This window comes from Pleurodeles waltl, chromosome 4_1 (genome assembly GCF_031143425.1).
Source record: "Pleurodeles waltl isolate 20211129_DDA chromosome 4_1, aPleWal1.hap1.20221129, whole genome shotgun sequence".
Taxonomy (NCBI): Eukaryota; Metazoa; Chordata; class Amphibia; order Caudata; family Salamandridae; genus Pleurodeles; species Pleurodeles waltl.
The window spans coordinates 974,108,156-974,131,205 of NC_090442.1; the positions used below are offsets into that span (position 1 = coordinate 974,108,156).

Here is a 23,050-nt window from a genome sequence, read left to right on the forward strand (position 1 = left end):
AGTTAGATTTAGCACAGTAAGTGCACTGATGGCGCATGAAAGACACGTTTTCTTGAGCTTCAAGTAGCTAGGGACAGAAGGCATTAGTATAGATTCACTTGGCAATTATACAGCAGTAACCAGGACTTTGATGAGGACAGAGACATGAACGGGAAAGAAAGGCTTACGGAAGGTGTGCTTTCACATGGATATATCATAGGTAGAAGGTAGTTAGGAAAAGGAGTACAGATACACATGCCACAACTTCATCTTCACCTATGGATTGAAACCCATTGGTGCGACACTCACCTCAATATTGAATTACTAAAGCACATAAGGGTACATGCTTGACCTGGATGCCTTGCTCATCCTACGTCTGAAATTAGAAGATTTTCAGTTTGCTGTATGGTAAGTGCATTATCGTCACAGCCCTGCAAATAACAGTGGATGGCAAATATGCTACATTCTCATGGACTACCCTGTGTGTCAAAAACTACAGTTATTCCTAGTTTATGGCGTTCTCTTTAGGGTACTTCAGCAGTGTTCTCCAGCATGTTTACCTTTATTTCAAAGGTAGACATGCTGACTCAGTACGAGGAATGATGCCTCAGAGGCATAGTTGGACACTCCCAACTTTCATCAACAAAATGGAAAGAGTTGGATTTACCACATACAAGATGTCTTTCTGAGCCTCATGTGGCTGTCATGGAAGCCATTAGTGAAGGTTCACAAGGAATGCGTTTGGTAATGTTCATGAAGAAGGAGGCGGCGGCGGTTACTTGACCGGTGGTAAAATGTAGTCAAACTTATTCCATCCTGTGGCATATAAATGTGATAAGCCCTTGCACGGTTGTGGTATGTTGACATGAGTGCACCTATCGGTGGATTGAGCCCACGGGCAGCAGTACAAAAGTCTTGGGTGTAGTGAGTGAATTGCGTGAGAATGGGCCATAAAGCGGTTGGTGCCTTGATGTGGCTTTATGGCTCACCTTCAGAATTGGTTTCCACATTCAGATACTTTGAGAAATATTTGTGCTAGGAAGCCATACTTTTTGGAGGTGCTAAAACCAACAAGTGTAAGTGGTGGATTAACATAAAAAAAAATTAGAACCAGTTATATATATATATATGTGGCAATGAGATGGCTCTTTCTAAGAACTCCTTTTTTCCTCATTACGAGCAGCTGTGAATTTAGGGCACTATCTCAGCAAGCACATAGGCAAACCTGCACATTTTAAAAACTAAACAACCAGGGGAATCCAGAGGTGCATGAATTGCATGGCTCTCACAAATTAAGATTACCCAGAAGTCCTTGCAAATGCCAAACTTTGGTAAGAAACATACATTTTCATCACATTTCTGTGACTGAAAGACATGGAATCTGCTTGGAGCCACAGGTTTCCTACCACCCCGAGTTCCCACAAGCCCCCAGATAAGTTGTTGGTGGTTAATATGAAGTGACAAACAGGTTCCAACTAATCACAGTAATCCAGAGCGCTGTTGGAAAATCTTACAACTGTATGCCAGAAGTTCACGTTCTTCAATTATTGCACACTTTTTTTTTTACAGTGACTTACATGTGCAGCTCATATAACTAACTGATATTCTAAGTGAAAGGATATAACCGACTGTAAGAACATAATAAGTACGAATTTTAGAGAAATAAAGAAAAACAAGCAAGAAAATGAATTCAATACATTACCTGGCTATGAGGTAATTAAGGGATAACCTCACAATTGCTAAAAATATAAACATAGGTATGGCCCAGCCATGCCAAACCGCATTCATGTAAATCTGCGTGTAAAAGAAGAAAAAAATGGTTAAAGTGGCTTGTCCCAAACGTGACTTTATTCCTCTATATAACTGTGCCCAGGTTATTTATTTTCTAGCATTACGGCTATTACACAAACAAGTCTTAGGTCCTACACATAGGCCCTCATTCTAACCGCCGCCTGCCATGCGGTAACCGCCATATGGCCGCTCCGCGGTCAAAAGCCCGCTGGGGCCATTTCAACTTTCCTGCTGGGCCGGCGGGCGCTAGCCAAGTTAGCGCCTGCCGGCCCAGCGGGAAAGGGGCCTGCAACACTGAAGCCGGCTCCGAATGGAGCCGGCGGTGTTGCAGGTGTGCGACGGGTGCAGTTGCACCCGTCGCGCTTTTCACTGTCTGCTAGGCAGACAGTGAAAAGCAGGCTGGGGCCCTGTTAGGGGGCCCCTGCACTGCCCATGCCAGTGGCATGGGCAGTGCAGGGGACCCAGGACACCCGTTCCCGCCATCCTGTTCCTGGCGGTAAAAACCGCCAGAAACAGGGTGGCGGGAAGGGGGTCAGAATCCCCATGGCGGCGCTGCTTGCAGCGCCGCCATGGCGGATTTGGACAACCGGGGGATATCCGGCGGAAAACCGGGGGATATCCGGCGAGAAACCGCCAGACCCGGTTTTCTGACCGCGGCTTTACCGCCGCGGTCAGAATGGGCAGGGAAGCACCGCCAGCCTGTTGGCGGTGCTTCCGTTGCCCGCGGCCCTGGCGGTCTTTGACCGCCAGGGTCGGAATGAGGGCCTTAGTCCCTTATTTGTATGTGAAAGTGTATTCAAGTTCAAACTTATTATTTCAATTTTTCGCTTATATTCACACATTCCAACTGAGAAAAAAAGAACTGAAATGAATAACCTGTGAAAGCATTCAGAATTACTTAATTTATATATGCATTGTTAATCCATTTAATAAAAAAATAGTTTTACTCTGACACTAATGCAAGATACCTCTGCATTACCACAAAGAGGAGCACATCACATGTGCCCTGTCACTTGCAGAGTGCAAAGCTGGTGGAATTTCAAAGGAAAGGCGGGCTCGACCTCGGAGACCGGCACAACGAAACAGCTGGGCAGCCAATAACGAGAGACTACCGAGAGTATAATTATAAGGACCAAACTTGTCCTTGTGAGAATCTATAAAAACTTTGCTTTTGTTGCACTAAACTTTTATCTGCCACAATGGATAGATTACTGTATTTTACCTTGGTTCACCTTGTCTTTCTGTAAAGCGACAATATGTCAACCTCTGTAGGAATTATATTGTTAAGTGGTGTGGACCTTCATACGCCTCAGACCTATGGATCTTCATTGGTGGGGTATCAATTTAACAGAAATATTCAGTTTGACTGTGTTTTACACAAATGTTCACACCTCTGTTGATGCAGTGCTACTCTTAATAGCAAATGGGGGAACAACACAATTTTACAATGCGTTCTTTGTCTGTCTCTGTATTAGGCACAGTTTAGATAATAGACCCTGGCAACCTTCCAATTCTTAAGTAAAAGTGGTAAGATCTTGCTTAAATCAGATTGTAAGAGAAGATAAACAACATTTCATTTCCGGTAGTTCAGACTCGGAAAGACAGTGCTAGGTCTGAATTAAATAAAGTACTGTAGCTTACAAAATTTAGCTGAAAAAATTCTTATTATAATTTCTCTTCTGCCCATGCCAATCAAGCTTCTTTGGATTAGCAGGTATTGGCTTTTTTCTGAACTTCAGTTTTTGCTTCCCTATAAGCTGTTCCCAAGAGTGCTGAGACCTACAGAATCCTCGGACAACAGACTGCACTGACTTCATCCATACAAAGAGACTGAAGCTAAAAGGCATTGACTGGCTCCAACCACACACTTAGGATGTCCCTCATCCTTTGTGACCCAGAATTACCTGATGCCAAAGTCCTGCTGAAAGACATGGCTTTTGGATATGTTACTTTTTCTGTTTAGTAAGACTGCATTCATCAAACCAATAAATCTGTTCGGACACTTTCATTTCATTGGGAATGGTTTAACATTTTCTGTGTCTTTTCATAACATTCCGAGTTAAGTATGTACTTAATTAATTTACCTTTCCTTCAATAAAAACTAAACCTACACAAGGACGTCTGCCTGTTAAATGATTTTCTATTGCCTCTGTTGTAATTTCACATCCTTATATTTGTAGCCTTAAGCTTAGCCAGTGCTGGGAAATGTGAACCACAGGTAAAATGTTGGCATTCATATTTAGGATCCCATGATCCGGTATCACTAATCACATACATTTAAGACTCTTACCACAACCTTTCCTAATAAGTTACCTTTGGGCTGAACAAGGCGCCTTTCAATGCAGGTCACCCCAGTGATGAACTCCATAATGTGCAGGCAATTGGAACACTAACAGGGTTTTTACATTCCAAATAAACGGTAACTTTTAAACCCGGTACAATGAATTAAGGTTTGATCAGGAGAAGATTACATCTGATTTGTTGGAAAGGAAGAAATTAAATCACAACATTCTGGTCTTCTACACCTACAATGGATGCCACTAGCTTTCACAATAAATTAAGGGGCTTAAAAATGCTATTTGTGTTAAAAGTATGCTTCAACTAATACGGTCTTGATGGGCTTTAGACAGTGGCAGTACAAGGATATGATCAGACTTCCGAAACCCCTGCACCACAAAGCAGTAGCTTCTGAGAGAATGCATTCTCGAGACTGCATTGAGGTACATTCAGTTCTGGTGTAATCTCTATTACAGAAAAGGTCACACGCAAGCATCTGCAGCCACTTGTGCCCTCCGAAAACAAAAACAGCACACATGGATTATGCCCCAAGGCACTTGATGACACTTCAAGTATTAGGTAAAAAGAAGAATTTACGTACAGTAGATCCTCAAGGCAGGACAGGTCTAGGACACCTAACATATCAGCCCCGGTGCTCCAAAGTCTGGAACAATTCAATACTCATGTCTTCACAAGGAAGCAAAAACAGGTTGTGTTCCAAATCTATGACATATCTCCTTGAAAGCTCCACACCAAAAACTAGATTGTGCAAAAAGTGGAAATTTCCAGTTTTACTGGTCAGTAAGACAATTTTGTACCCCCAACAACAGTCAGACCTTTGTCGTACTGAACCTGATAAATATTGGGTTTGAAAGGGATCTATACCAGGATCTGAACCAGGTTCCAGCATGTTGATTTCTATGGGTCTGGATCACCACAAATCCTGTGCTCAACATTCATGCTTTATATTCTAACATTTGGAAAATGCTTGAATGCTTAGAACACCACTTTTAGTCTCTCCCAATACAAGGATTCATTTTTATCTTTCCAATTTTATGGTAACTCTTTGACTTCGTTGCACCAAACTAGAACTTCTTGGTCTATGAAAAGGGGGTTCAATGTAAAACCTTTACCTGGAGAATGAGTTACAAGAGAGACTCAACGCTAGAGAGCCCCTCATTTGAAATTCCTAAGCTCTGGAAATCTACTGGTCATGGATGTTGTGAGAAGATGTCCCCGTTTGCATTTTCACTCAATTTCATGTGTAAGATTATTACTAAACGGTAGACTGCACAGTGGGGCAAAGCTGTCCACTTCCCTCTGTATGTGCTCTGACCCCTAAAACATGAAAAACGTGGTTAATCCCTGGTGGTCTAACATCGTGATAAGGCCATAGTAAATGGTGTAGAATCTACACCCAATCCATGGGAAGTTAAGTGTCTCTTGGGGACTGCAGCACTTACTGTGCCATCCAATAGTGTGACAAGGAAACACAGGTTCAAAACAACCAAGGTAGGCTGACTGCTCCAGTTTAAACCTGCAGTATGACCTGTCAAAATAAGCCTTTTGACAGGAAAGACCTTTCTTCTAAACATTATTAATTCATCTTTACCAATCAATCGTTTATTGTTTCAGCCATAAAAAAAAATCTAAAACAATAAATATATAGAATCACATAAAATAGCAATCTCATATCAGTCGTGTCAGCCTATAATGTGCAAACAAAAGCGCCTATATGACTAGCAGCTACTGGTCACTGTCCTAATAATGTGCAAGTGCATAAACCATAGTAGGAAGCATAAGCACCCTGATATCCCGAACTGAGTAAATTCCTGCTAATTACTAGTCAGAATCCTAATGGAGCTGGCTGTCCCCTCATGCTTGGCCAAACAGCCCATAGGTTCGAAGCTACTGAACTAAAAATACATTCATTGTCTGTTCTAGGACAGAATGGCAACACCACTTCAACACATTTATTTCATAGGTTCTAAAAAGGGACACCAGTCATCTTTTACGTGCTATCACATACTTTGTGCCAAACAGCAAAACGTGCAATAGGATGACTTTCTCTGCAACATATTGACAGGACCTTGTTAGTTCCTAAAATAATGCTCCAACACACTTCCAGGCTTAATCATTCTTCTCCCTCATGGCCCAAACGTAGCACTCATTAACAAGCTCTGCAGTATCCCACCTTATGTTACGCAGCTCAGCCCAAAGAAACCACAGCTTCAGTTCAGGTAGTGTACAATTTACATGACCCAGTCATGTATTCCTGCCATGAGCACCAGCACAGTCGGCATCTTCCAAAGATTTTAGATAAGCCTGCCTTATGATTCAACACAACTCTAATGCAGAACAACACTGTTTTTAGGGCTGCTACATCTATTATTGGCATGAGACTGGGTTATGTATAAAGTGCTATCAAGGGTGTGCTGGGGCCCAGTCTTAACAGGGATCTAAGAAAGTTATTCGCAGCCACTTGTAGTGGATATAGGTTCCCATGCCCCCAAAGCTCAAACGCGTACTGCCATCTGTCTATAGATTTGGAGGATGGTGCTGATACTAATGGCTCCTGACTTGTATCTAAATTTTAAAACTGCTCATGAGGTCTCCCGTAAAAAGCATTGTCTTCTGTATATGGCTCTTTAATTGTAGTTTATCAGTAAATAGCAACCACACATAATTGTACTGCTTAAAAGACTCTATGGGCTCACCATGTAAACTGGGGAACAACCTCAGCACTATAATTTTTGTCTTGTTGCAGTTAATAGTCAAAGGCCTCTTTTGGCAATAATCTGTAAACCTCGCTAATAAACTGTGGATTGTGTTTTCTGTCTGTGCCAAAAGGACTGCGTCATTGGCATATACTAATATTTGGACCTTTCTTTCTGCTATAGTGGGGATGTCAATATGATCTCCGAATGGGTATTCTCCTACATCATTTAAGACAAGACTGAAGAGTAAAGGGGCTAAATCCCTGATGTACACCCTTTTCTAAAGGGGTTTCAGTGCACTCACCTTGGCTGTGTTGTCAGTGTGGAGCTCTTATTGCATGCACTAGTGTGATTTCAGCATTTATATTTACCAGTGATCTCCATAACTTCTCCTGGTCCACTAGAGAAAAAGCTGCCTTCAGATAACAAAGATTAAATATAGTGAGGGTTTTCTTTTAATTGTGTACGTGTATGAGATCATTTATAGCAATACCGCTTGATCGATAGTTCCAACTTGTCCTCTGAAGCCAGCTTGGGCCTCCCTTAAAATATTCTGACTGCCCACCCAATCTTGCAATCTATTTAAGAGAACTTTTCTAAGACTTTTCCCTGTCCCGAAGAGAGATTGGGTGGTAGTTGGAAGGACTACCTCGATCACCTTTCTTGAATATATAATCTTTCTTGAATATATCACCTTTCTTGACTATAAGTAAGTCATGTAGACCACAAGGTAGGGTGCCTAGTATTTAAGAGTGGGGCATGTTGAAATGTGATGTTACCATGCCCGTTTATAAACAAGCCCCCAAAATCTAGTTTCACTGTGAAAAGGTGTGAGTCCTATGAGGAAAATAGCAATGGAAATTGAAAGATTAATTTTGCTGCCTCAGTTTTGAGACAACCTAGTGAAATGTTTAAACCACTATTGTTCATTTTTATTAAAAAGCCAATTCAACAGTTATGTTTCATTTTCAATCAATATTAAGGAAAAGTAACTTTTAGAAAGTTACCTTTACCCTACCTGAAGTTCCTGGAAGGCTAATTTGCATTAGCATTTCAGCTTCTGCCCTGCCAGTGCTGGACCCTAACAAGGTGTGAAAACTTTTCCCACAGTAGCAATAATGGCTTAGGCCAGGTGACAGGATGGCTTAGTGTGGAAAGAGTGATGCATATCAGCTTAGCAATGGCAGTTGGGAAGGTTATGGGATTTGCAATAACTTAAAAGGGAGAGAGGTGAATCTTGCCAATTCATAGTTTAGTGCAAGGGAACGCCTGAGGAAGGGGACACCTTTGTTCTTTAAATCCAAGGCAGCCAGTTTAGCACCTGTCCAGTGGGAAGGGGAGCTGGTCCCAGAACTAGTTTGGTGTAGCTGAGAAGGAGAGGAATGCTTGTTCCCCTAAACATGCCTCCAGCTGGCTAATCTGTGTCATTCAAGGGCGGAAGGCCAGTGCCATCTTGGATTTCCCTTAGAATAGTGCAATGTTGGATTATTTGCAGTAAGGCGAACAGGATTTCCTGCAAAAGTGGGAAGGGTTACCATCTGGAACTTTTCTCCCATTGGTTAGGGTGTGTCCAGGAGTCACCCCTAGCCAATGGCTAATGAAACCTACACAGCTGGCATCTCACCCACAACTCCTCAGAAGTCTTTCTGAATATGTGAAAGAAAAGACGATGGACGGCAGCAGCAGACTGAGACCTGTGAGGAGACCTGAAGTGTTGGATCTGCTCCTATTTGTGTCTAGGGCAAAGAAGTGAACCTTAAGGGTCAGTTTGCTGACTTTCTGTGCACCTGCAGGGGCACAACAAGCTGCAAGAGGACTTTATTCTGAAGTGTGAACCCGACAAGTTGCAACTAGACCTGCTTGTGGCATCTACTGGAGTAAAGTCTGACTCCTAAGTGCAGCCTCTGATGTCCGAGGACATAGGATGTGTCCAGCTAAACTTCTGCTAAAATCTCTAATTGGGACCAATTAGCCAAGTCAATCCGACCAGGGAGTTAGTTCAGCAAGTGAAGATTTAAAGAGATTTTTGCAGCTCATAAAAACCTACTTGCAGACTCTTGGTGCAATCATACCTGACTTTGATACAGCCTTCTCGAATACAGTGCAGTGCCTTGCACACTGGAGGATTCTATGCTCCAAAAAAGAGATGAAGTGAGAATGAAAAGTTCTTGACTAGGCGAAGGTATGAAAAACGTATTCAACTAAGGGAACTTCCACGAGAGAGACAATTGAACAATTTCCTTACTGAGATTTGTTGCACCAAAACCAATGGCTTCACGGAGACCTCATCCAACGACAACCCAGCTTTGAGAGGACTTCTGATAAAGTCTGCAACCTAGCCCAGCTACAGTATTTTGACTTTCACTTTGGAGACTAAGTGACAAGATATAAGCTTTGATAGGGATGAACTTGCTTGGCTATTCGACCCACACTACCACGCATTCTACCTGAAATTGCACCTACGTCCTGGTCACACACTAACAGTATCTTTAATTGCCTCTTTAATTTTTCTTGCCACTTTTTCTCTTAAAGCTTCAAAAATGTATATCTGGTTCCCCTATTAGATGTTTGTTATTTTGGTGTAATTTTGTTTGATAAACCTTGTGTGATTATTATAAACTGGAGTGCACTGCTATTGTGTTGCGTTTTTGACTTTTTAACTGTTTTAGTACCTCTAAATGCTTACATGTTTTCACTAGATTAAGCTTAAATGGTTTGTGCCATAGCTGTCGGGGTTTGTGCTTAAGTTTAAATTATTTAAACCTTTGCCTGGACCCAACAAGTTAACTGTATAACCTGTGGTGGACTAATAGCTACTGAATTGACAATTCACTTTCTTAAATATGTCATTTATCATTAGCCTGATGAGCAAACAGACCCATTCAAATACTAAAGCACAGGTCTCCAAGCTGGATCCTTAATCATATGCGCACTTGTTCATTTTATTTTTGCAATGGCCTGCTCAACGTGGAGGGTACGAAGTCATGGCCCCTTGATAATCACAACCTGAGACAATTTCACTCTAACTTGGGTAAGATCAAGAACCCAGGCCTGAGAAATGTCCTGTAAACAAGTTGGACCTCTTGCTTTATGTAATATGCAGCCAAAACTTGGATGAGGTAAAAGCCTATGTGTTAACAGAGCAAAATTCCCTCTCACCCTAACAACTGCAGTTCTTATGTAGAAACTCTTTAAACATTTACAGCTGAAACTGAAGGATAAAGAACTGATAGTACTCCGCTTCAGACTGCAGCCAGAGAAATTGTTGATGAGCATCCGAAATGTGGGCTTGGTGATAGGCGCCAATTAGTGATAACAATAAATAAATGGCCCATTTTGAGATCAGCAATATTATTCTTGGTAAGGTCTCATTTTGATTTTCATATCCTCAGTTATACTTTACAAATTGAGCACTAGGAGAAAGCCCTCTTATCTATTAAACCCGAAAATTAATCAAAGAATCTGCCCTTGCTTTCTTCTTTCATGCAGCACTTAGGGATAGGATTTTGAGGAGAGGAGAATACAGGGCCAGTCATCTTGCTGTATCCCCTAGCCCATGAAGCAGAGCTCACTCTCACTGGCAGAGATTAACTCGATCTAGTAACCTCTTTGGACTACCAACAGAACCTACTATTCTGAAGTTGATCCTAGTCAGGTTTTCTGAAGGAATACATGCTTTTCCTTTTATTGAAAACCTTTGACTGACCTCTGCAGAGCTGAGACTACTTCTAGCTTAATGTTGAATTACCTTTGCAGCTGAAGGGCACCAATATTCTGAATGTGTTCAAAAACCCCATTTGCAGGCAACTAGCAGAGTATCAATGCCTACTGGGTGTTGGTAAGTTTGATGAACGTGCTTTTTGGTGTGTCCTGCATGCTTCCTCTCACTGTTTGATGAAAATGACAGCCTTATCTAATTAGCCATCAAATAAATTAACTTTCTGAAATCGGATCAATGAGTTGACTTCGGAGCTGCTTCTGTGTATGCAAATGACGCCATATTGCCATTTGTGTTCCTGCTGCCTGTGCCTTTTATACCATCACAAACTAAGTTAGAAATTAATTCAAAGGGTGTTTATATTCTCCACCATGTTTAAGGGGCTGTAATGTTGTCTTGAAATCCTTTATGAGAAACTGGGCTACTTATCTGACATAGATACCGGTCTTTATGGCAGTTGTAAATCATCAACTAATTTAATCAATGACACTGACAACTGGACCTCCTGACACAGGAACATATTCCGGGAGATGGTCTACCTGCCACACTGGAAAGTACTGGGTCACTCTGAATCATCTCTAGCAATAGCCTTTTCTCAGTAACAGGAACACCTTGGAAATGGCTGTGGATTCTGTACCCAAGTTTGGCTGATTAAACATCACATGATCACATTATGCACTGACCTATACTGATCCACAGGGGGGGGGGGCAAAAGTAATTTTTCATCCAACTCCAGTAGTCAGAGGAGATGACATATCGTGTGGCACAGCAAAGGTGTCAAGGGTCAAAGCAATCAAAGAAAATGGCCCCCTGCAATCAGCCAGTTGGGGAGTGAACAATGGCAACAAATAGGGTGAACCGGCACTCCACTACACTGCCTGTACTTAAAAAAGCTTCACAAATGGTCATTTGAATGGGACAGGAACTGCTGGATCTGTTAATGTCATATTGACACTGGTGTAAGTTAGCCCATTCTGACCTCAAATATATTTAACTGTAGGTCCAGTCTCAACTGCCATCTCATGTGTGAGTGAGGAGGATGGCCTAGCTTGGTCTGATGAAGGTCTATACATGCCTGACTGATTCGTTTTTTTAAACCATGCTTTACAAGTTGTTTTCTGAACAGTTATCCTCATACTGGCTCCTGGAGTTGCAAGAACCTATGGCCTATGCCATTCTGTGACCCCAAAGGAGGATTCCAGTGGCAAAGACTCTCTTCTCTGTTTTCATTTCACTTCATGAGTCCTTTCCCCTCTGGTGCTGCCTATACTGTAGTCACCAGCTAGTACAAACACAAAAATACATCTATTATATACCATGTCATTGGAAAAAGTAGAGATCGGTCAGGTCAATTCCCTCTTCTGCATCATATGACATTACTATACATGTATCAATTTAGACTATTTATTGTTATGACCTTGCACAATGGTACTCATTTACTCAAGTAGTTCCTTGGCACACCTAGTCACGGTGCAATATGTCTCCTCCTGTAAATCAAAACTCGATACCTGACCGCTATTGCTAAGCCTAATCTGTCAAAAAGCTGAGCATCTGCATCTCCAGCCTTCTCACAAAAGGCTGCATGCGATCTGGAGAGTTGCTAATCCAAGGGATTTTTTCTGCGTAATCTGTGCTCGCCGCCTCTACAAATTACATCAGGTTTAATCTGGATGACGGTAGCTCTGCTATCTCCATCCTTCTTGATCTTTCTGTGGTGTTCAACATGGTCATACACAACATCCCGCTGACCAGAATAAGAGAGGTCAGGAATGAAGTTACTGTGCTCAAGTTGCTCACTTCTTTTCAGCCACTCTCAAGTGGTTTCCTTGGCTAATTTTCGCTCCATCTCCAAACCTATTCTATATGGAGTCCCACAGGGGTCCTTCTGGTAACTAGGTGTTTCTATGGTAGTAACTATGTGATGATGTATTCATGTAATACTGAATACATCATCACTGGAATGTGTAGGAAGTCAGTTGGTAGCTGATTCAGGTGGTGGAAGGCAACATCTGTTGGCCTGGATGGGGTTAATATATTTGGACATGAAATAAGGGACTTTATTATCAACCAAAGTTTCCCTGTGTTTGATGAAACTTCCACATTTTGGCAACATGACACGTGGTAGGTAAAAGAAAATGTATTTCTAAGTCGCAACATTAACGATAACCCTAATGTGGCAAATCCATCTTAACCCCTTGGTTGCCGGGGACGTAACGGTTATGTCCGCGGCAGCACCTCTTGGGTACCAAGGATGTAACCGTTATGTCCTGCACCCGGCCCTCGAGGGAAGCGCTAGCTCTCCTTCCACTAGACACCAGGGATTTTATGTAAGTCAATTTCATGTCGAGGGGAGTAGTCCCTTGAGCAAGGGTCGCTCCCCTTAGGGGGGCATATTGTTTATCGCTGTTTGCCTGTTATTTTTAGGCCAATCTACCCCGAAGGAGGGCAAAAGCCACATTAATGCCAGGGATTGTTTTTGTGTGGGGGGGCAGCCCCTTGGGCAAGGGTCTCTCCCCAAAGGGGGCAAAGCAATGTTGAGCAACTCTGGGGTCAATTCGGACTATTTTTTTTTTAGGCCCATCTGCCCCCAAAGGGCAGATGGGCCAAAGGGGGCAGAAACCACTTAGCGCCAGGGACAGTGTGTGTGTGTTTTATGTGAGGGGCAGGCCGGTTGGGCAACGGTCACCCCCAAAAGGGGGCAATGTACTTTATGCAATTTCTACCCCCCTTGGGGGCAGATCAGCCTATTTTGTTAAGAGGCAGAAACCACTTGGCACCAGGGATCTTGCGTGTGTGTTTTGTGTGGAGGGGTGACCCCTTGGGAAAGGGTCGCTCCCCAAGGGAGGCAAATATTATTTACGCCATTTACGCCCCCTGGGTGCAGAACGGCCAATTATTTTGAGGCCCATCTGCCCCCAAGGAGGTCAGAAGCCACTAAGGCACCAGGGATTTTTTTTAAAGTTTTTTTTGTGTGGGGGCGGCCCCTTGGGCAAGGGTCATCCCCCAAAGGGGGCAAAGCACTGTTGGACGGATCAGCCTATTTTTTTTTTTATCAATCTGCACCCAAGGGGTCAGAAACCACTTAGCGCCAGGGAGCGAGTGAGAAAGTTTGTGTGTGTGTGTGTCTGTGTGTGTTTTGTGTGGCCCCTTGGGCAAGGGTCACTCCCCAACAGAGGCCAATATTATTTACACCATTTCTGCCCTTCTTTGGGGCAGATCGGCCCATTATTTTTAGGCCCATCTGCACCCAAGGGGGGCAGAAGCCACTAAGGAGCAAGGGATTTTTTTAGTTTAGTTTTTGTTTGTTTGTTGGGGGGCAGCCCCTTGGGCAAGGGTCGCCCTCCCCCAAAAGGGGGCAGAGCAATGTTGGGCAGCTCTGCCCCCCCCTTCAGGACAGATGGGCCTATTTTATTTGGCCCATCTGGTCCAAGGGGCAGAAATCTCTAAGCGCCGGGGATCTTGTGTGTGTGTTTTGTGTACGGGGGCAGCCCCTTGGACAAGGGTCACCCCCCAAAGGGGGCAATATTTTGTATGCAATTTCTGCCCCCTATTGTGCAGATCAGCCTAGTTTTTCTAGGCCCTTCTTCCCTGGAGGGGGGCAGAGACCACTAGACACCATGGAACATTTCTAAATGTTCGGTGGCGGAAGAGGTATCCGGAGGGAGACTCGTATGTACTGCCCAGATTGTCCTTCAAAGCCTGGGCTGTGTGTGGCCGGCTGTTTCAGGAGTTACCACACCCAAAAGAATCTTTGGGAACTATTGTGAGCGTAAACTGCCTGTTTTATATTTTCATATGTTTTTAGTTAGAGCTTTTGTGTTTGTAGTTTTGTAATCATTTAAAATTAGTTAGTGGTTTCTTTGTTGTTTAAAAAAAGGTGATGGCGGTGTGCATGGAGAAGTGCTTGACTGGCAGTATGCGTGGAGAAGCGCTTGGCTGGCGGTGTAAATAGTGACTTGTTGTTGGCCACTACAGACACTGCTAGCCAAATGCCAGTCCACAGACTCCCATTAGCTGGAGTGATTGCTTTGTCAGGCATGTGGGCGCACGAAAGTGATGGGCCCTGTCTTTTTATGCGAGTGTTGTAATGTGCTGGGCCCGCGGCGTGAATGGTCTCCTGCAGGTCATGTATGAAAGGTGTGTGAATTGACTGTAAAGTGGTTGGTGCCTTGTTGCGGCTTTACAGCTCACGAGCTGTGAGTCATTGGTTCAGTTTTGTGGCCTTTCAGTAATTAACAGTGCATTTCTTTTTTTTGTGAAATCTCTTGTTAATAATATTTGATCTACTGAACCATCACTCACCCTCGTGCCAAATTCAACCAGTAAGTGTAGTAAAAATGAAAAACCTGCTCCGCTGTAATCAGGTGTCGAAGCACACCCAGGACATGCTAGGTGTCTCGGGTGGGACCCCGATGATGAAGCATGCCACCAACTTGGTTGGTGGGTGAGGGGTCTTTTTACCATAGCCTAAGTGTGTTTCTTTTCACAATTTTTAGTGTCTGGAACATCACAGAAGGACGTGGACACATCAAAATGATCTATTACAAAACTACCTGTTTTTCCGAGGGTGGGAGGGCACCTGTGTTTTTAGTCCCGGGTGCGACGGTCAACTAGGAAAACCTACCAAACCCCGACATTTTTCAAAACTAGACAAGAGGCGGAGTCCAGGGAGGTGTGGCTTGCGTGGATCCCCCAACATTTTCTTACCCATACTCCCTACAAACCTCAACATTTGCTTCAGAAGCATATTTTCTTCACTTTTCTTTGTAGGATCACTATACTGGCACAGATTTCCTACCATTCAGCGTTCCCCTCAGGCTCCCAAGTAAAATGATACCTCACTTGTATGGGTCCAAAAGCAGAGTCAGCCTAAAAATGTATTAAAAAAATGTTGCATATCAACTCGCTGTGCCATCCCCTCAATCTCTACAAGTCTTTGGCCTTTTCCTTTTGCAGGCACCTGGGCCACCCACACAAGAGAGGTATCATTTTTATCGGAGGGCCAAGGGGAACATTGGGTGGTAGGAAATATGTACCGGCACAGTGATCCTACAAAGAAAAGTGTGGAGAATGTGATTTTTTTTTAACCTATATTTGAGATTTGTAGAGGAGTCTGGGTAAGACAATGTTGGAGGATCCACGCAAGCCACACCTCCCTGGACTACTCCGGGTGTCTAGTTTTAAAAAATGTCTCGATTTGGTAAGTTTCCCTAGATGACCGCTGCACCTGGGACCAAAAATGCAAGTGTCCCCATCCCCCCTGCACCCCTTGCAAAAACAGGTAGTTTTGTAATAGATCATTTTGATGTGTCCACGTAGTGTTCTGGGGTATTTCCTCACGCGGGCACTGGGTCTACCTACACAAGTGAGGTACATTTTTATTGGGAGACCTGGGGGAACGCTGGGTAGAAGGGAGTTTGTGGCTCCTCCCAGATTCCAGAACTTTCCATCACCAAAGTATGAGGAAAAGGGGTTTTTTGCCAAATTTTGAGGCTTGCAAAGGATTCTAGGTAACAGAACCCGGCGAGAGTGCCAAACTTACCCCATCCTGGGTTCCCCTAGGTGTCTAGTTTTCAGAAATGTCCAGGTTTGCTAAGGTTTTCCTAAGTGCCGGGTGAGCTAGAGGGCAAAATCCATTGCTAGGCACTTTGCAAAAAACAGGTCAGTTTTATTTGGGAAAATGTGATGTGTCCATGTTGTATTCTTGGGCATTTCTTGTCGCAGGCACTAGGCCTACCCACACAAATGAGGTACCATTTTGTTTAGTGAGACTTGGGGGAGTGCTGGTTGGAAGGAAATTTGTGGCTCCTTACCGATTCCAGAACTTTATATCACGGAAATGTGAGGAAAAAGTGTTTTTTTTTGCAAAATTTTGAGGTTTGCAAAGGATTCTGGGTAACAGAACCTGGTGAGAGCCCCACAATTCGCCCCATCTTTGATTCCCCTAGGTGTCTAGTTTTAAAAAATGCACAGGCTTTGTAGATTTCCTTAGGTGCGGGCTGAGCTAGAGGGCAAAACCCATAGCTAGGCACTTTCCAAAAAACAAATCAAGATTTCAATGTAAAAATGTGATGTGTCCATGTTGCATTTCCCGTCACAGGCATTATGCTTACCCACACAAGTGAGGTACCATTTTTATCTGGAGACTTGGAGGAACACAGAATAGATGAACAAGTGTTATTCCCCCTTTTCTTTCTCTACATTTTTTCATTCCAAATGTAAAACAGTGTGTAAAAAAGACATCTGTTTGAGAAATGCCCTGTAATTCACACGCTAGTATGGGGACCCCCCGAATTCAGAGATGTGCAAATAATCACTGCTTCTCAACATCTTATCTTGTGCCCATTTTTGAAATACAAAGGTATCTTTGATACCTATTTTTTAACTCTTTATATTTTACTAAATAAATAGCTTTTTAACCCAGTTTACAATGAAAACCCATTGCCAGGTGCACCTCATTTATTTGCTCTGGGTACCTAGAGTTCTTGATTAACCTACAAGCCCTATATATCCCAGCAACCAGAAGAGTCCAGCAGATGTAACAGTACATTGCTTTTGAAAATCTGACATCGCAGGAAAAAGTTACAGAGTAAAACGTGGAGAGAAATTGTTGTTTTTTTCACCTCAATTTAATTTTTTTAAAATTTCAGCTGTTATTTTCTGTAGGAAAACCTTGTAGGATCTTGGTGAATTTAAAATTTTGTCTACTTTTCAGAAATGTTTAGCTTTCCGGCATATAGCATTGGTTTCACGCCCATTTCTGTCGCTAACTGTAAAGAAGCTAAAAGCAAAAAACCTTTACAAATTAGGGTATGTCCCAGTAAAATGCAAAAATTCTGTTGAAAAATTCGGTTTTCTGATTCAAGTATGTCTGTTACTGAAAGCTGGGTAGATGGTGATTGTAGCATAGTAAACCCTTTGTTGATGCCATTTTCAGGGGAAAAAAACACATGCTTTCTTCTGCAGCATTGTTTTCATTTTTTTTTGCAAAAAAACAAACTTTTTGCTGTATCTTGGATAATATCTTGGTCTCCTCCAGGGGAACCAAAGAACTCTGGGTACCTCTAGAATCCCTAGGATATTGGAAAAAAAGGACGCAAATTTGGCATGGGTAGCCTATGTGGACAAAATGTTATAAGGGGTTAAAAGCAGTGAAGTTCCTCAAAGAAAACATAATTGGAAGAAGGGTAAAGATACCTTAATTTAGTTTTTAAAGATCAGTGGTGAACATTGCTACCTGGCGCACACTGTGCAGATTGCGCTTTGAGCAAAGAACGTAGGCGACGCCCTCACGCTCTACAGCTCGAGGCGGTGTCTCCATTACCAAGCAACGAGGCCAAGTAGCAATGCTCTTTTCTTTGTTGACACGTAAGCGATGTACTCGCGACAGTGTCTGGCCTTACCAAGCAACAATGCTCTCAATTCTCTTGACATGCAGTGTTGCCAAGCAACCATGCTGTCAACGACAATTTCACCCTTTTGGCGAGTACTGTCTATCAGAAGGTTAAAAATAAAAAAGGAAAAATAAGAAGGCTTTAATGTGCATTTTATTTGGTGATATGCATACCGGTAAGCATATCCACACGGTGATATGTACACCACTGAGACTAAATTTCCAGGATAAATTTAAAGAATTAGTAATTCAGAGTAAAGTGTATCCAAACGGTGATAAGCACACCGGTACATCTACATTTCCTCATCATTAATCTATAACAGGAAAATAATCAAATGAAACAAGCGTGTGGTGCAGCGATAAGTAGACCGGCAAGAGTATCCACATGGTGATATGCAGACCGCTGAGACAAAATTTAGGCAAAACTTGTTTGGAAGATAAAACTGTACTGTGAAGACACTGGCAATTTAATACTGCATCTAGAATATGTTTGAAGTGCTGTGTTCTTTCAGTTATATGCACATCTTTTGGCTATAAAATGGTACTGCGTGATGGCAGGAAGTTTTAGATCCATATCATTTCACATAATACAAAAGCCTGTGCACTTCAATTGTTATATCTGAAAAAAAACATATAGTGAATGATGCAGAATGTTCCTGTGGCCACATTCTTTTTAGTTTCACCAGGTGATCTGCCTGTACATTGGTAGAAATGGAAAAAGGTGTCCAGCAACTATGCCAAAGTATGTGGGACATTACTTAGTGCAGAAAGAAAAATGTCTTTATTGATGCATTGTTTGGGTATAGAAGGACAGGAAGTATTCGAAAATCTTCCTGATTTATCAGATGATGATGCAGCGGGCCTTAATGAATATGAAATTTGCGTTAAAAAATTAGATTTACACTACCTGCTAAGGTGAGCACAGTTCTTGAATGCTATCAGTTTGGAAAGAATGCAACACCAGGGTGACTCAGTAGAACAGTACATAAATGAGTTGCAAAAATTGGCTTCAACGTGTGCGTTTGGTAACTCAGATGAAGAACAATTAAGGGATCAGTTTATGTTAGGATAGTCACTAGAGAAAGCAAAAGAAAATATGTGGCAGAAAGACAACACTTTTTTGTCTGATGTGTTGGTTATTGGGAAAACGAATGAACACCCAAAAAAGTGTATAGAAGTTCTTCGTAGTGCCATCGCAGAAAAAGACAAGTGTAATAAAGGAAAAAAATATAGGGATAAGAAGAGTACAAAGCAGTACAATGGAGGGTAAATAAAGAAAAATCTAGGTAGCATGAAGCCAGAGAAAACTTTTACAGGAAAATGTTTCAGGTGTGGGAATGTTGGACACATGGCCAACAATTAAGATTGCCCAGCTTGGAAAATAATGTGCAAAACCTGTGGAAAGCGATCACTTCGCCAAATGTTTTAGGTCAAAACAGGGTCTGAAGAATGTAAGAGAGGTTGAATAAGAAGAAGGTGCAGGTGAATATGGATTCAGTGAGTGAAATACAAATTTTGGAAACAAAACATGGGTCCCCAAATGGTCCAAAGGAAAAGATTTTGGTTAACTGTCAGGAGGTTAGATTTTGCTTGACTCAGGTGCTAAAATAACATTGATACCTAAAACATTTTATGACCAATGTTTGAAAGGTAAAGTCAAGTTGATAAAACTGGACATTAAACCTAAAGGATACGGAGGGGAACCTATTAAATTGTTTGGTTATTTCTGGGGCGCCATTGAATTTTAAGAAAGGTTAGTACCAGCAAAAATATAGATTTCTGTTAAAGGAGACTCATTGAGAAGTTGGTTTCACCAACATGATATATATGTGTATTAAGATCCAAATGAAAGTCCTCCAGTCTCAGAGAGATTCCCAATGTTAAGACTGTCAAAAGATAGGAGTGTGTGGGCAAATAAATTCCCAGAATTGTTTGGAAAGTCTTAAAAAGTACATGCTTGAAATCAAGCTTAAATCTAATGCTAAGGTTGCAAAATTGAGAGGAGTTTCGTTAGCAGTAAAAGAGAAGTTGAGGGAGGAAATTGAAAAGTTGATCAAGGATGGCATTATCCAAAATGTTGAGGCTTTGGAATGGGTTGCACCTATAGTAATGGCGCTAAAAGCCAGTGAGGAGGCTAGATTATGTGTTGACTGAGGAGAATTAAACAATTCGGTTATCGTTGCTCATTATCCTCTTCCCAATATTGGGGAGATGCTGTGCTCAATGAACGGTGTGCCAAATAGTTCTTAACACTTGATCTAAGGTCAACATACCATCAGATAAAGTTACATCCTGCATCTCAAGATCTTACCAAATTTGTCACGCAGTTTGGTACATTAAAATTTCTCAGAATGCCATTTGGCTTGCTATCAGCAGCCTCAGTATTTCAAAGAGCAATGGTGAAAATGTTGTGTGGAATAAGAGGAGTAAAGATACATCAAGATGATCTCCTCATGTTTGGGTGTGACTTGTGGGAACAAGACGAAAGATTGGAGAAAGTTTTCAGCAGATTGCAGAAGAGTGGTTTAACATTGAAATTTGAAAAGTGTACAATTAGTGAGTCTAAAGTCGAGTATTTAGGTCATGAACTACAAGAAAGGTGTTTTCCTCCTAAAACTAGTTTAGTTGATACTATCAAGAATTTGCCAGCACCACAAAGCATGGATGAGGTAGTGAAATTCTTGGGAATGGCAGAGTTTTACAACAGGTTTGTACTCAAGTATGCAGAAAGGACAGAATATTTGAGGAGGGTTGTTAAGTAAAGGAAAAGAATTTTGCTGGTGTGAACTATGTGAGAATGAATTTCAAGACATCAAGAAAAGTCTAGAGAATGCATCAGATTTAGGAAGTTTTGATACCAATGATAAGATCATAATAATGACAGATGCAAGTTCTAATAGCTTAGGGGCTGTTTTGATGAAAAAAAAAACAAAAAAAAACAACAAAAAACAAAAAAAACAAAAAAAATCGAATGAGGAAACTAGGACCACACTTTTCTTATCAAGAGGTCTGAGAGCAGCTCAACATAATTACTCAGTGGTGGAAAAGGAGGCCTTGGGAGTATAATGGTCAGTGAGCAAACTTTAGGAAATTTCTGTGGGGACGCAAATTTGAAATGATAGCTGATTATAAGCCTCTCAGAGAGGTATTTATGAAACAGGGTATTAACATGGTGTTGCACAGGATTTGGAAATGTGCCGTAGCTTTGTAAGAGTTTGAGTTTGAGGTGTTGTATATACCTGGGGTATTGAATGTACAGGTGGATTGTCTCGAGGCTCTGTGGGGCACAGAATTATGAAGGAATGGATGTTTGGGACAAAGGAGATAGAGATTATTCTGCTGGTGAAGACTTTGAAGAGGAAGTGAATGTATGTGTTGTCACAAATGCAGTCTTTTAAGAGTCTGAATGTAAAGGTGAAATATTAAAAGATGAGATTTTACAGAAAGTTATGGAAATGATTCGCAAGGGATGGTGTACCAAACAACAGTGTGATGAGGATTTGTTAGGTTGTTTCTGGCAGGTGAGAAAAGAATTGGCTGTTGTGGAAGGGTTGTTGATGAGTGGCAGCAAATTAACTCCGCCTCACAGTTTAAGAAAACTAATAGGTGGATCATGCTCATGTCAGTCACATGGGCATTTCTCAAACAAAAGAGAGAAAGAGAGGCATAGGACTTCGTACTGAAGGCCAAATAAGGATGTCATGGTAGACAGAGAGGTGAGAAATTGTCATGGGTGTATCCGAATTGACAAAAATTTCAAGTACAGGACACAACCAAGGGTCATAAGAGAAGAAGCTGCAGGGCCTTAGGTAGACATAGCTTTGGATATACTTGGTCCGGTAAGATTGAAATCAGTTGATCGGTAAGTCATTGTTTGTATTGATATGTATTCCAGGTAACCGGAAATTAAAACAGTGAACTCTGTTGAGCCAAAAGATGTAATCTATTTTCTAGAAGAGCTTTTTGAGGGGGGAAGTTTCCCCATCTTCTATACTCACGGACAATGGGGTTCAATTCACCTCTGAGTCAGTGGAACTTTTCTTGAGTGGTAATACACAAAAAAAACAGCACTATACCATCCTGCTTCCAAAGGTGTTGTGGAATATTTTATCAAGGTACTAAAAGAAAGTTTGCAACTAGCGTCTGTACTTGGAATATGTTGGGAGAGTGAGAGTATAAGAAAAGTATGTGAGTATTGTATGACACCACATGCTACCACAGGAGTAACTCCATTTCAGTTATCCAGAGGTAGATTACCTTGCAATTAAGTTGTTCCTGAATGGGTCCAGGAGAAGAGAAAAGGAATGGATGATCAGGTGGATAATATAGAGAGCAAGAGAGAAAGAGAAAGAGTAATGAAAGAGAAAAGAGAACTACATTATGTCCTACACAAGACTGTTAAAGAAACATCTGTGAAGTTGAGAGTTTGGGTAAAAATTAAGGCCCTCATTTCAACCTCGGCGGTCTTTTTTAAAGACTGCTGAGGTTACTCCGGGCCAATGACCGCCAGTGGTGGCAGTCTTCCGCCAACCGTATCATGACTGCTGGCAGCCCTCCGCCCTTTTTCAGATGGAGAGCCAACAGCAGCCATACTGGCAGTCGGCGGCGAAGTGGAGACTGCTCCACCTATAAGAAAAGTATGTGGTATTGTATGACACTACATGCTACCACAGGAGTAACCATTTCAGTTATCCAGAGGTAGATTACCTTGCAATTAAGTTGTTCCTGAATGGGTCCAGGAGAAGAGAAAAGGAATGGATGATCAGGTGGATAATATAGAGGGCGAGAGAGAAAGAGAGTAATGAAAGAGAAAAGAGAACTACATTATGACCTACGCAAGACTGTTAAAGAAACATCTGTGAAGATGAGAGTTTGGGTAAAAATTAAGGCCCTCATTTCAACATTGGCGGTCTTTTTTGAAGACCGCCGAGGTTATTCCGGGCCAATGACTGCCAGTGGTGGCAGTCTTCTGCCAACCGTATCATGACTGCTGGCAGCCCTCCGCCCTTTTTCAGATGGAGAGCCACCAGCAGACATACTGGCAGTCGGCGGTGAAGTGGAGACTGCTCCACCTCCACGTCATCAGAACACCGCCCACCAAATTACACCCCAGTATTCGGCTTGGTGGTGTTCTGCTGATGGGGTGCTGGCGGGGGAGCAGCCCCCATGGATCCC

The 23,050-nt window shown here is 42.2% G+C and overlaps 1 protein-coding gene across 1 annotated transcript in view; it reads right to left on the reverse strand.

Annotated features, from left to right (window-relative positions):
• GRAMD4 (GRAM domain containing 4) overlaps positions 1–23,050 on the reverse strand; it is a 479,241-nt gene that overhangs the window by 110,926 nt on the left and 345,265 nt on the right. The window contains exon 9 of the mRNA XM_069229727.1: positions 1,682–1,773. Coding sequence (XP_069085828.1) covers positions 1,682–1,773 — 92 coding nt within the window. The remainder of the gene's footprint in view (positions 1–1,681; positions 1,774–23,050) is intronic.